The sequence below is a fragment of the Papaver somniferum genome, chromosome 6 (assembly GCF_003573695.1).
Source record: "Papaver somniferum cultivar HN1 chromosome 6, ASM357369v1, whole genome shotgun sequence".
Taxonomy (NCBI): domain Eukaryota; kingdom Viridiplantae; phylum Streptophyta; class Magnoliopsida; order Ranunculales; family Papaveraceae; genus Papaver; species Papaver somniferum.
The window spans coordinates 160,920,097-160,932,898 of NC_039363.1; the positions used below are offsets into that span (position 1 = coordinate 160,920,097).

General features: G+C 37.7%; 1 protein-coding gene and 1 long non-coding RNA gene across 3 annotated transcripts; one reads left to right on the top strand and one right to left on the bottom strand.

Moving 5' to 3' along the window:
- Window positions 1-2,002: 2,002 nt before the first annotated feature.
- LOC113289927 (glucan endo-1,3-beta-glucosidase 12-like) lies at window positions 2,003-4,412 on the top strand. Its single transcript, XM_026539356.1, has 4 exons — window positions 2,003-2,527; window positions 2,993-3,568; window positions 3,749-3,779; window positions 3,865-4,412. The coding sequence occupies exons 1-4, from the start codon at window positions 2,431-2,433 to the stop codon at window positions 4,025-4,027; spliced, it is 867 nt and encodes a 288-aa protein (XP_026395141.1). The 5' UTR covers window positions 2,003-2,430; the 3' UTR covers window positions 4,028-4,412.
- On the bottom strand, window positions 2,471-5,868 carry LOC113289928. Of its 2 annotated transcripts, XR_003331276.1 has the most exons (4): window positions 5,682-5,864; window positions 3,846-4,062; window positions 3,068-3,421; window positions 2,471-2,592 (listed from the first exon to the last, which is right to left on the bottom strand). It is a non-coding gene; the product is annotated as an uncharacterized LOC113289928 (long non-coding RNA). The 2 variants fall into 2 exon arrangements; XR_003331275.1 differs by lacking the exon at window positions 2,471-2,592 and having other exon boundaries at window positions 3,074-3,421; window positions 5,682-5,868.
- Window positions 5,869-12,802: the final 6,934 nt, after the last annotated feature.

Genomic DNA, 12,802 nt, shown 5'->3' on the forward strand with positions numbered 1-12,802 from the left:
CAGGGCAATCAGCAGATCACTGCTGTGTTAGTGAATTTGACTTGAAATATATATATATTATTAAAAGCTACTTCACTTTTCTTTCCCAATGGACTATTACTTGATCAGATACAACTTGTGCATTTCTATTACAAAGAAGCCATTTCCTGAAACCACTATATAAAATCTTGCATGGCCTAGCTAAATGCAAACTCCTACAGGGTTTCCAGATCTTAGTTGCTAATTTAGAGAACATAAATGTAGGAAGGACCATTCGACCTTCTAATGTTCAGAGGACCGTTAACCAAATTTTCATTTTTATTTTACTTGGTGCAAGCACAAATTTGAATCTGCTGGTTTATGAGGTTGATTCAAAATTTGTACTTATAATAAACTAAAAAGTGCTACCGAAATGATTAAATTTAGAGATTAAGGCAAGAATAAGATTAGGTCGGCGAAACAGATTCATGTTATGGACCCTAAGAATTAGAGATAATGGAATGTTAATGATGGCGAATAAACGAGAATTGAATTGTTAAAGGGCGTAAAGATTCTTCTTTTGAGTGCATTTTTATTTTATTTTTCTAATCTGGCTTTGGCTTTCCTTTAGTGTTGTTTGTGGCTAGAAGAAATGATGGTATGGGCATTTAGCTATTATTATATCACAATTATATGCTCCAATTAAGTCTCCATCAAAAAATAAAGAAAGACCTCCTCGTCCATCAACCATTCAAAACCCTAAGGTCTATGTGTTCTTACTTTAAATACTCCTCAATATTCCTATTATTCAAAATTCAGACCAAAAGGTAATATTTGCAAGACCCACGAGCTTGGAGATTTTACAAACAGGTTAAGACACGGGTTTGGGGTTTTGTATCCTACCACAAAATATATGTACTCGCACAGAAAGAGACGTGTCAGTAACCGTCCGGCTAAGATCTTACCGGATAACATACTTGTCTACGCGACTGTGACTGTCAGTCAGTGATGACATTTACCTCAGCTCGTTTGTTCAGCGCTGGTACACAAATGAATCAATTCCTTCTGGTATAGAGAAAATTTTAGGAGTGTAGCTGCAGAAAAGCTTTTGCTGACTAGAGGAGACAAAAAAAAGTGCACCACACAGCCTAGGCCTGCGATGGGTTAAATAGTCTTGCTCTTCTACTTTAATGGCCTCTGTACGAAAGCATTTGATGAAAAATCTTATTTTACCTAATCTCCTACACCCTGAAATTAATCGTAAAGTTTGATTTTCACGCTCTTGGTATTTTTATAATCGAAACCACTCGACAATGCTTTTTTCTTCCTTCTTTACTTGAAACAGACTCATTTTCTTAAAGCAAACATTAAGCAAGAAAATGATCAATCTTGTACTAAAATCAGCTTCACCAAACACACTCAACACTTTGAGTCTACTTATCAAATGGTTGGGGTAGACTTGATCATGTTTCTCCAAGTTAGCTGGTTTGCTCATATAAGGCCCACAATTGGTTGTTTGTTCTAGTTTCCCACTGTCAAAACCAACTGAAAATCAACTGCATTTTCCTTCTTTGATATCTTTGGGATGTATGAAAGAGGAACCAAACAAACATAACTATACCAACCCACCCTTGCATTCCATCATTCAAACCTCTCTCTGCTTTTTCCACCTTGGGTATGTCATTTGATTTAGTCCCATAAAACAGTGAAAGAGAAGCAGCATAACAGCAGAAAGTGAATTGTTTTGCCCCCTCTCCATCATTATTATTTTATCATCAGCCAATATGAAAACGGAGAACAGAAAGTGAACTGTTTCTGCCCCCTCGCCATCATTGTTATTTCATCATCAGCCAATATGGAAACAGAGAGAATTTTAGAGAGATAGACCAAAGAATTCACTCTTTACCTTTTCTCTGCCTCTTCACTTTTTTCATCTTTTTCCACCTCTTATTGCCTGCACCTTCCACCATATTCCCCTTCCTATATGCCTCATTTCTCAAGTTTTCTTTTTATTCTATTCATCACTTCACTAAATCTTAGACACTCTCTCCCTCTCTCTCCAACTTCTTCTTTCTCTTCCAATCAAGAAACCTTTGATTCTTCATACAATTTGTATAATATAAAATTAATCCAAAGAACAGACATAATCTCTCTTTTCCAATATTATTAATGCTTATTTCTTGCATCAGAAATCGTAATTCTCTATCTTCCTTGCAACTACTTACGAGACGGATTATTGCTGATAACAGACGGACCTCACGATAAGCGGAGTAACGAGACGGGAAAGCCGAACTAATCAATCAGCATCGAGACAGGTTGAGCCGAAGAGTGTTTTCCTTGGTCCCACCAAGGACGCTGAGGCGGTCAGGTCACGCCGGCGGGTTATGATGGCCACAGCACTCACGGTCGTTCCAGGTGGCATGCTCACCACCAGGGCGGATTAAAACCCCGCTCGAACATACCTTAAACCCAATGGCAATACGGGATCAAAAAGGTTTTTATTATTCGGGTAGTAAAAAGGTCTTGCACAGTTTCATCTTCTTTCTCCTGGGTCTTCTCTTCTTTTCAGGTATTTTCTTTTCGTTCTCGTTTCCTCAAATAATGTTTTGTTATCTGATTATGGTGTTGTAGCACCTGTTTTCAAATTAATTCAAGAAATATTTAGCAAGTGTCATCTGTGTGATGCTTATAGAAGTTCATACAACAATTTGGACCATTTGAATTCTATCTTTATACTCTTCCTCTTCCTCCTGTAAGTTGATGTATCAGACAGGTTGCCAGTTTGTTAATGGAAATGCTCAAAAACTATAATGTAAAATTTATATTAACCTTTTCTTAACATAAGGATATGGTTTCAAGTACAGGTTTCATCGATGCGGAGAAATGATAAGCAACTTTCTAAATTAAACTTCACTGAATTCTATCCTCTTCTATTTCAACTATCTAAGTTTAGATTGTTTTAGGTTTCCTTACTTTCGAAGAACTAGAATTCGCTCGAAACTCAGATGGAGTTATAAGCTTCTTTTAATTGCAGGTTTTAGTGCTGCAGAGAAGCCATTGATGGAAGAAACTTACAGTAAAGAACTGGATCAAAAGAGAGAACTAATACCTTTATCAGCTTCTTCTCGACGATTAATCTTCAAAGTCGACTCAAAATCCTCTACAACTGAAAAAGATGTCACAACTCCAATCACAACAGTTCCTTTAATCAACCCAATGAATCCTGGAACGTATACAAGTCCACTTGTAAATCCACTTTCAAATCCACCAGGACCTACTATGACAAATCCAACAGGACCAATTATGACAAATCCAACAAGTCCAACTATGACAAATCCAAATAATCCTTCAACTGCTGCATCATCATCAGGGGGAAGTTGGTGTGTCGCAAGCCAGAGTGCTTCACAACCAGCCTTACAAGTTGCACTTGACTACGCCTGTGGATATGGCAAAGCCGATTGTTCTGCAATTCAAACAGCTGGAAAATGTTATAACCCAAATACGCTTCGCGATCATGCATCTTATGCATTCAATGAATGCTACCAGAAGAATCCGAGACCTACTAGCTGCAATTTTGGAGGAGCTGCTGTGATCACCAATGTCGACCCAAGTACGATATTTTCATCTTACTACAGTTAGACTCATTTTAGCGAACCTAAAGATCAAGATACCCGTTATTCTAATCCAAAAAACAAATTCCTAATACATGTCTATTTGGGTTTCTATATGTTTGCAAATTTCGTACAAAAGTTTATGTCATCATACGATTTAACATTGTTCTCCCTTGCAGGCTCTGGAGCATGTCAGTATGGATCAACCAGGTAGCCCTTCCACAATAATTACTAAATTCTGTTTCATACTACCCATTACAAAGAAAAAGGTCTTACCCATATTTCATAATTACAGCACAAGTTCATCAATTCTGAACACAACAAACCCAACAGGAGCAACAATTTTCGGCGCAGAACCATCAGGACCCAGTGATTCAGCAGCTTCGATGTCTGAAAGCCTGCCTCTTGTTATCACTTCAACATGCCTCCTAATGTCCTTTCTCTCCCTGAATCTCTAAGAAAATGAGAACTGCAGTCAGGTTACTCCTTTTACCTGCATCAAAGACATAGCAATCTTCTCAATCTCGACCCATTACTCTTTCTTTTATACAGTATAATTAGGGTACTACAGGTTATATAAACAAGGAGCGCATTTTCTCAATAGCATGTTCCTCCCCACATTATTAAGTTCATAGCTAAACTAAAATTTAGGATCTCACTATTAGCCGTGCAGTTGTGCTGCTCTAGTGCAGAAAAGATAAACTGTAGTTTTATATATAGTTCCTTTTTGTAGTGCTCAGAAAATAAGTGTTGATTAAAGTTAAGTTGGATTTTGGGGTTTCAAATGCTACATATAATCACTGCAGCTAATGAAAAAATACAGTTAATTCTTGTTCTTTGAAATACCCCTCAGTTACAGAAACAAAAGTACTACTTAGTTTTTCTTTTATCTTGCCTGCTTTGAAAGATACTAACGAGATCAAGAAAACCAAGAAATTTCCTAGACTCAATCTTCTAGTAGATGAGTCACAAACCGTTATGAAAAATCAAGGAAAAAGACCAGCTAAGTAATGAACTGACAGTGTGCATCAAGCTTTTAGTCCAAAAGTATACTCAGCCTAACTGTGTCCATGGTGACTGCTAAGTACTCCGACTGATTGAGAAATGATTTCCAGTTCAAAGTTTGCCATTAAGCCACAAGATAATTGGCGCATTCAACTGGTTCAACCTAATACACCACCAACTAAAAGAATGGAACTGGAATGTGTTGAAAGCAAAGTCCAATTTATGCGTGCCACTCAGGTTGTATGCAATGTGTTACTTCAATTTGCACTCCCAACAAAGTTGGGTTTGACTGACACCGAAATGTCTTGGGCTGAGTAAAACTCAAACAGATCGAATTCTAAAACCAATACTTGACAAAGAAACACAAAGCCGAACAGCAAAAAACACTATATACGCACAGCTTAAACAGAAATTATACAAATGCAATCTAATTTGAAAAAAAAAAAAAATCTTTATTTCAAACCAAATGGTCATAACAATACTGTTTCATTAGTAGTTTATCGTAACTGCCCAAGAAAAGCAAATGAAGATTCCATAAGCCATTCTAAAGGCATAACCTAAACACGATACTATTTGATCAATTGAGCACACCATAAAGGAGACCATGTAATTTAGTCTTTGATGATAGCTATCAGATCTCACAGTCCTCAATCCTCTTTACTCTTTACTCTTTTCACGAATTTATGATTTTTTTAGCACTTCCCTTTTATTTTTTCTCCAAATAGGTCAATAAAGCAAGGATTCAAAGAGCCTTGTACACATTCTTACTTTAAAAAGAAAAAGGTTTTGAAAATACTTGGATATCTCTAAATTTATATATAAAAGAAATATATATTCTCTAGAAAGTGAAAGTCTGAATCTTCATAAATGAAAATGAGAATTGAAAACCTTTCTTCATCCAAACAGCATAGACTTTTATATATCATCCAATATTTTTTCCTCATAATCCAAAAAAATCAAACATAAACCAAACAAAAAATCCAGCAAAAGGAAAGACCAAATGTAATTCAAATTGAATACCTGCTTAACAACATAATAATTGCAGGGAAATGATGGAAAAATAGGGTTTTGGTGATTCTAAAGGAATGAGGAATTAGTTTTTTTTACCTTTAATCATCTCCTGAAAAATCACAACAATTTGATGAACGATGATTAATTATTGGAGAAGCTCTGCAACTGTTCCTTCGGTCTTATCAAGAGTGAGCGATCATATATGCATAATAGCATTTGCAGTGGATTTCGAATTTTCGAGATGCTCTATTATCCCACGTATGCAGCGAAGAGCAACAGCAAGGATATTTGTTTCGGCGTACACAGAAAACCTTCGTCATCAGATCAGACCCCCTAAGGGTCCATTTGGCACGGTGTAATTTGAGGGTGTAGTGGAGTCGGTAGTCAAGGGCTACATTTTTATTATTTTTTTTTTTTTATACGAAAGCAGTATAGGTGCTTAGACAAGCAACCCACTTGTGTTTACAACCTGGATACAGTCTGAGCCATCTCGTGCACCAGACCTATCCCCCAAAATAATAGTAGTGTTATTATTATAGTACCTCGCGTTTTTAGGGCCACTCAAAAGGATTTAGGGGCCATCAATAAAACAAAAAAGGTCACCCAAAGAGAAAATGTAGCCAGTCCTTATCTCGCGTAATTCGTAATGGCGAAATTACCCTTATATATTCGGAGGATATGATAACATTGTTATCCTCCGATTGCAATCGGAAGCCAAAATATTACCCAGACTTCCGATTGTAGTTGGTGCAGTATTAGAATGATTTCTGTTTCATTTTTTCCATTTCTTTTTCATTTTTTAGTTGTTAGAGTTATAGAGAAGAAGGTGAAGGAAAAAAGGGAAAACCCATTTTATCACTACAAAAATGGATGGATATGAAGAAGAAGGTGAGAATCATGGCGAAGAACAAAATGTTGAGGGTTCACGACCGTTTAGAGAAGACGATTTGGGATATATGTTGAATGATCCAAACTTTTGTGGAGAGGAAAACCTAGACGACCCTTTCATGGAAGAAAATGGAGAATCGCCTGATATTGAAGCTAACGATGCATGTAAAACACAGGTATTGTGTTAAGAAACTCAAATACTCGATTTGCATGCGTTTGTGTGCTTTTGTAAACAAGAAAAACCGATTATTGCATGCATTGAATGCCATGAACTACCCAGATTCGGTAGATAATTTCTCGAATAAACTTACAAATATAACACACTAAGTACCAAATATGTATATTCGGTAGTTCCAAGATAGTAGTTTACTGCCGAATATGAGAAAAAACCCCAAACTGGTTTTCCAAAAAATCTACATTCGGTAGTTATGTAGAGTTATTTACCCCCGAATGGCCCCAAAAACGAATTCCTCAAAAAAATTCAAAACTCAGTATTCTTATCCTTTACAATCGGTAATGTTTTAACATTATTTGACTGCTGAATATAACAGTGGCCTCAAAATAAAATTTCCGAAAACTTGAAAATCGGATGTTTATCGATTAAATTATCTCTCGGTTATTTATATTCGGCTGTTTTACTATATATTTTAGATTCTGATTATATCATTTTTTGCACTCAGTAAACTGTGTACATTCATTTGATAAATCGGGTGTTTTGTGTAACCGATAGGATTCCGAATATAGTATATTCGGAAGTTTGACTTATTTAGTAACCTCCGATTATTGTGTAATGATTTGTTGCTTTCATATGCAGGCCGTTGAAGAGTTTGTTGATGATTTCTATTTGAGGCCCGACACTTCCCTATACTATGCAAACGATTTGGTATACTCATTACTACTTTTTTTTTTCAAAATTTATATGTTAAATGGTTATGCTTATTAGATTTGTTTTGTTTTATGCACGTTTAGACATTTGGAAGTAAGAAGGAGGCAAAGGAATGGCTTATGAACAAGGCAAAAGATAACATGTGCGTGGTAGTTCAAAATAATCATGTTAGTGACACTCGATTTGAAATGATTTGTGAGCAAGGTGGGACGCGAAAGAGTCACGAGGGAAAGAATAGTAAGTACGTACGGAAGACGAATAGGAAATACCGAAGCAATACCAAGAAGATAGGATGCCCATTTAAGATTGTCTTCTATAAGCCCGATGGTATTAAAGGTAAAGAGTATAAAATGTATAAAGTTGATAACAGTTGTCACAACCATGATGATCCGTTGGATTTAAATGGACATGTAATGGTTGCCAAGTTAAAACCACATCAAATGCAGACGGTTAGGTCTATGCGGATCCAAAAAGCAAGTGCAATCTTAAGTAAAATAAAGGCGGACGACCCCGACAACTTGTATTCTTTGTCTACAATTAAGTCGGCCCTAGCTACGATCAAAAGGACTGAATGGGATGGTAGAACGGTCATGCAACAATCGGAGTGGTTAGCGGAGTTACACGGCTACACCTTGAGAAGGGAAGAAAAGGATGGTATAGTGGTTCGTATTTTCTTGGAACATCCCGAAATGATCCAATTGGCTCAATGCTTTCATCAAATTTTGTTGATAGATGCTACTTATAAGACAAACAAGTATAACATGCCGTTGTTGAACATTGCTTGCCATACTTCGGACAAAATCACGTTTACGATTGCATGGGGTTTAATGGATCATGAGAACAATGTGAGTTTCATTTGGATGTTGGAGACGTTGAGGTCCATTTATACCGGTGATAGTTTTCCAAGGGTTATTGTAACGGATAACGATCAAGCCTTAATGCATGCAATAGCGGTAGTGTTTCCGGAAGCCCAAAACTTGCAATGTACGTGGCACATTCAAGTAAGGCCAAAGATCTCTACAGAGCCTTCTCAAGTAAGTCAACCCAATGTTGTCGAAGAAGTTGTTGAGCAAATGAACGCCTCGCAACAAACCCAATCAATGGAAATTCTTAGTATAAAAGAGGACAAAGGTACTCTTCGTTGCCCTAGAGATCTTAATGGAAGACCAAATCGATCCACATATACAATATACAAAGAGTATTTGGAACAACTCCCTCAACTTATCATTCCATTTGTTTTGTCGACCGACGAGGTTGATGGGGATGGAAATTGTGGGTTTCACGTTGCTACGGAACAAATGGGTTACTTTAGAGAGGCGGATATCGAAGATGTCACCCAATGCCAATATTTAAGAAATAAGATGGCGGTACAACTAGTGAAGGACAAGGGTTTTTATATGGAGATGATGAGGCGAGGAGATAGATACGACAAAGAACAAGAGTTCAAAGACTTAGTTGCGCGTGTGAAGTGCCGAAAGGGATTGAAGACAATCGGATCCAAGTATTGGATGACAATGCCTAAATTTGGATATCTCCTAGCGGATGTTTTGAATTGCGTGGTACATTTCCTTGTTCCTCCTATGTATGGACTTAGCATGACGTTTGCACCCACAAGAACGGCTTGCGACGAGTCGGTTAAAGATAGAAGAATCGTAATGACATTTGTGAATGAAATGCATTTTATCGGTTAAGAGTAAAGAAAGATTGTCCGTTACCTCTGTTGAGTAAGTGGCACGATTACTTCCCGATGAACCATTGCAAGGATTGGGTGAAACAATATGAGTCCAACATGGTTGATTGGGATCGCGTTATGGACCACAACTTTCCCGCTGAGTTACTCAAATTGATCCCCTCGGATGATGACGATGTTTGATCGTTTTTTTTCGAACATGTAATTTGGACAAGTTTTTTGGAAACTTTTTTGTGAAGATATATGATTTAATCGGTCGCAAAAAATACAATGTTGTCTCCCGAATGTAGGAATCGGGCTCTTTGATACACGTTTTGATTCCGAATATATAATCGGTTGGTAATGATACACGTTTTGATTCTGAATATTATAATCGGTAGAACTCTTAAATATCTATCTACCGATTTGGTGGGTATTTCGAGGCACCGCTATAATTTTTTTTGAAACTATGTAATCGGAACAACAGTATTATAACACTTCAATCCGATTAATCATATTCGGGAATTCCATATTTTATCAAACCGCCGATTTATATTAAAAATTTGAATTTACAGCACTCAAACATCACATGTTATTCTTTTTTCCCAGTCCGAGATGCAACAATCAACGCGGCTTCGAAATGTAGAAACGACTCTCCTCTCCACTTGGAATAAGCATCTTGTGCCGCAAACCTGTCATCTCTGTGCCTAGCAAGAATACGGTTGTACTCGGTGTACAATTTTATAACATGGTTACCAAAACTTCCGAATATGGGTTGTCAAACCTTCTATATTGGCCCTTGGAACCACCTAGAGCCATGGCATGGTTTGTTTTGAACTTGTAATATTCGGAGGATAATTTTTTTTTGTAAAGTCCCGAATGTACGATGGCCCAAAAATCAGAATTTGGGAAAAAATGATACTTTTCAAATTTTGAACTTGAAATAATCGGAAGTTAACTTAGTTACCAAAACTTCCGAATATGGGCTGTCTAACCTTCTATATTGGCCCTTGGAACCACCTAGAGCCATGGCATGGTTTGTTTTGAACTTGTAATATTCGGAGGATAATTGCTTTTTGTAAAGTCCTGAATGTACGATGGCCCAAAAATCAGAATTTGGGAAAAACTGATACTTTTCAAATTTTGAACTTGAAATAATCGGAAGTTAACTTAGTTACCAAAACTTCCGAATATGGGATGTCTAACCTTCTATATTGGCCCTTGGAACCACCTAGATCCATGGCATGGTTTGTTTTGAACTTGTAATACTCGGAGGATAATTTTTTTTTGTAAAGTCCCGAATGTACGATGGCCCAAAACTCCGAATTTGGGAAAAACTGATACTTTTCAAATTTTGAACTTGAAATAATCGGAAGTTAACTTAGTTACCAAAATTTCCGAATGTACCACACAAATCATTGTCATTTGAACTTGTATAACTTAGTTACCCAAACTTCCGAATGTACAACACAAATCATTGTCATTTATCTGCTCTTCTTTACTTTACGACAGTGACTACCTCCCAGTCCTGCACGACCACGGGTTTGAGCACCTTCAGTTGGAGCAGCTTCAATTGGAGCGGCTTCAGCGCTCGATGAAGCTCGAGTTCTTTTACCCGTCTTTGATACTGCCACCTTGGGCGGATGCCTCTTCGTGACTTTCTCCCCAAACTGGGCAGCATAATCTTCGTTATCCATATTATCAACTAGATCTCTAGCCTCTTTGATCTTCTCAGCTGGCATGGGATCTCCGCTCTTCAGGCATGCAGTTAACATTTTGGAAACACGCTTGAACCTATTCACCTGTTTTTTATACGTAATGACATAATATTTATACCTATTCACCTATTCAAACGGTAATTACCTAAGATTTATAGGAATAATATAAAATGAACAAAAATATAAGAACACGCACCAGTCTATCATAACCAGCTGGTTTGTATTTGATGATACAATTATAACTTGAACCCGCCGCAGTAGTGTTGGATTTGATTTCACGGATAACCAAAGGATGTGATACCTTGTTATACCAACTCATATAGTCTGGAGAATTTTCATCACCTCTGGTGGTTCGTCTACCAGTGTCGATAATGAAGTCATTCCTCTTATCCCAGTTATCAAGAACAGTAGGTGGGCATGTGTGAACAATCGTGAGATTATCACCACTAGAATAGCACAACTCCAACTCCAATTTGTAGTAATCCCCCATTTTCTCCATAGGTTGATGTTGTATATACCCGTGTTGTCGCATCACCCTAGAGGGGTTATACATCACATATCCTGTGGGGTGCCACAATGGTCCAAAATAAAGGGACAAGTCTGACCGACCATTTATATGCCCACTGGCTCGATCTTCCTTGTATGGATCAAAGCATACGTCCGAGGCCTTCAATTGGTCCAAAATATCCCTCATACGAATCAACTGCTGCTCTTTTGTCCTAGAACGGTTGTCTTCAAATATATACTTTGTTCCTCTAGGAGTACCTTTGCACCACCCCGGGTTCTCTCCGGCCAACTTCAGGATAGGGAAGTGGCATAGATCCATGCCTATATACATAAGAAACCAAGTTTTAGTAAATAGATTGTGTATATTCGGTAGTAATTTCCAAACATTATTTCCGATTATATATAATCGGAAATAAAACTGAGTACCTATCCACCGAATAACCAACATTCGGAAAAAGAGATGGATCATTTCCTACCGAATATGCGTCATTTGGAGTTCAGTAACCTATAGTTTTTCTGGCATGTATATTCAATTCTAATATCAAATGAATATTTCCGATTATATATAATCGGAAAACAAAATAAGTACCTATCCACCGAATAACCAACATTCGGAAACAGAGATGGATCATTTCCTACCGAATATGCGTCATTTGGAGTTCAGTAACCTATAGTTTTTCTGGCCTGTATATTCGGTTCTAATATCAAAAGAATATTTCCGAATATATATAATCGGAAACAAAAATAAGTACCTAGCCACCGAATAACCAACATTCGGAAAAAGAGATGGATCATTTCCTACCGAATATGCGTCATTTGGAGTTATGAATATGCATCATATGTATTGTCTACCGAATAACTATAGAGTGAGTTATAGAGTTAAAGAAAAAACCTGCAATAGAGCCACTTTCCCGGCAACTTGGCAGGTTCCTAGCCTCGAAGCCTTTCTCAACTCTTCCATCAATAATTCTAGGCATGCCGTTCCCCAAGAATAGTCACCGACTTCATGGAGAGGATCCAAAAGTTGTATAAGGTTGGCGTCGATCCGGTTGCCAGAAGTATTGGGGAATATGACACATCGCAATACACAAAGGAGATATGCGGTGGCAGCGTGGTTCACTTGCTCATCAGTTAATGTTCCATTCTTTTCCTTCTCCAAGGTGCCTCGGAACATATTCATCAAAGCTGTAATGTTGATCTGTCTTGTTCTGTAACTTGCATGCCTCCTAAACTCTGTTGTTGTTGTCTCTTCATCCCAACCTAAGCACTTTTTAGTTAGAGCATAAAGTTGTTCCCAACTTATCTGCTTTGTGTAGTTAAACTTCACAGTTGTGCCTTGGTTTGGAAGGTTAAGAATCTGCACAACATCATCCGGGGTAATCGTCATCTCCCCAAACGGCATATGGAAAGTATCGGTCTCAGGATACATTCTCTCCACGAACGCCGATATGGCCACACGATCATGTTCCAACAATGAATTCTCGGCGGCATTAGCTAACCCCGAGTTGGCAACAATTGACTTGAACCTTTCACATTCACCGGATAAAGG

Bases quoted from the DNA above. Each gene is read 5' to 3' on its own strand.
- LOC113289927 (XM_026539356.1), top strand. From the start codon at position 2,431: ATGGCAATACGGGATCAAAAAGGTTTTTATTATTCGGGTAGTAAAAAG. The intron at 2,528-2,992 runs GTATTTTCTTTT...TTTTAATTGCAG, and splicing joins GGGTCTTCTCTTCTTTTCAG to GTTTTAGTGCTGCAGAGAAG. The intron at 3,569-3,748 runs GTACGATATTTT...TCTCCCTTGCAG, and splicing joins GATCACCAATGTCGACCCAA to GCTCTGGAGCATGTCAGTAT.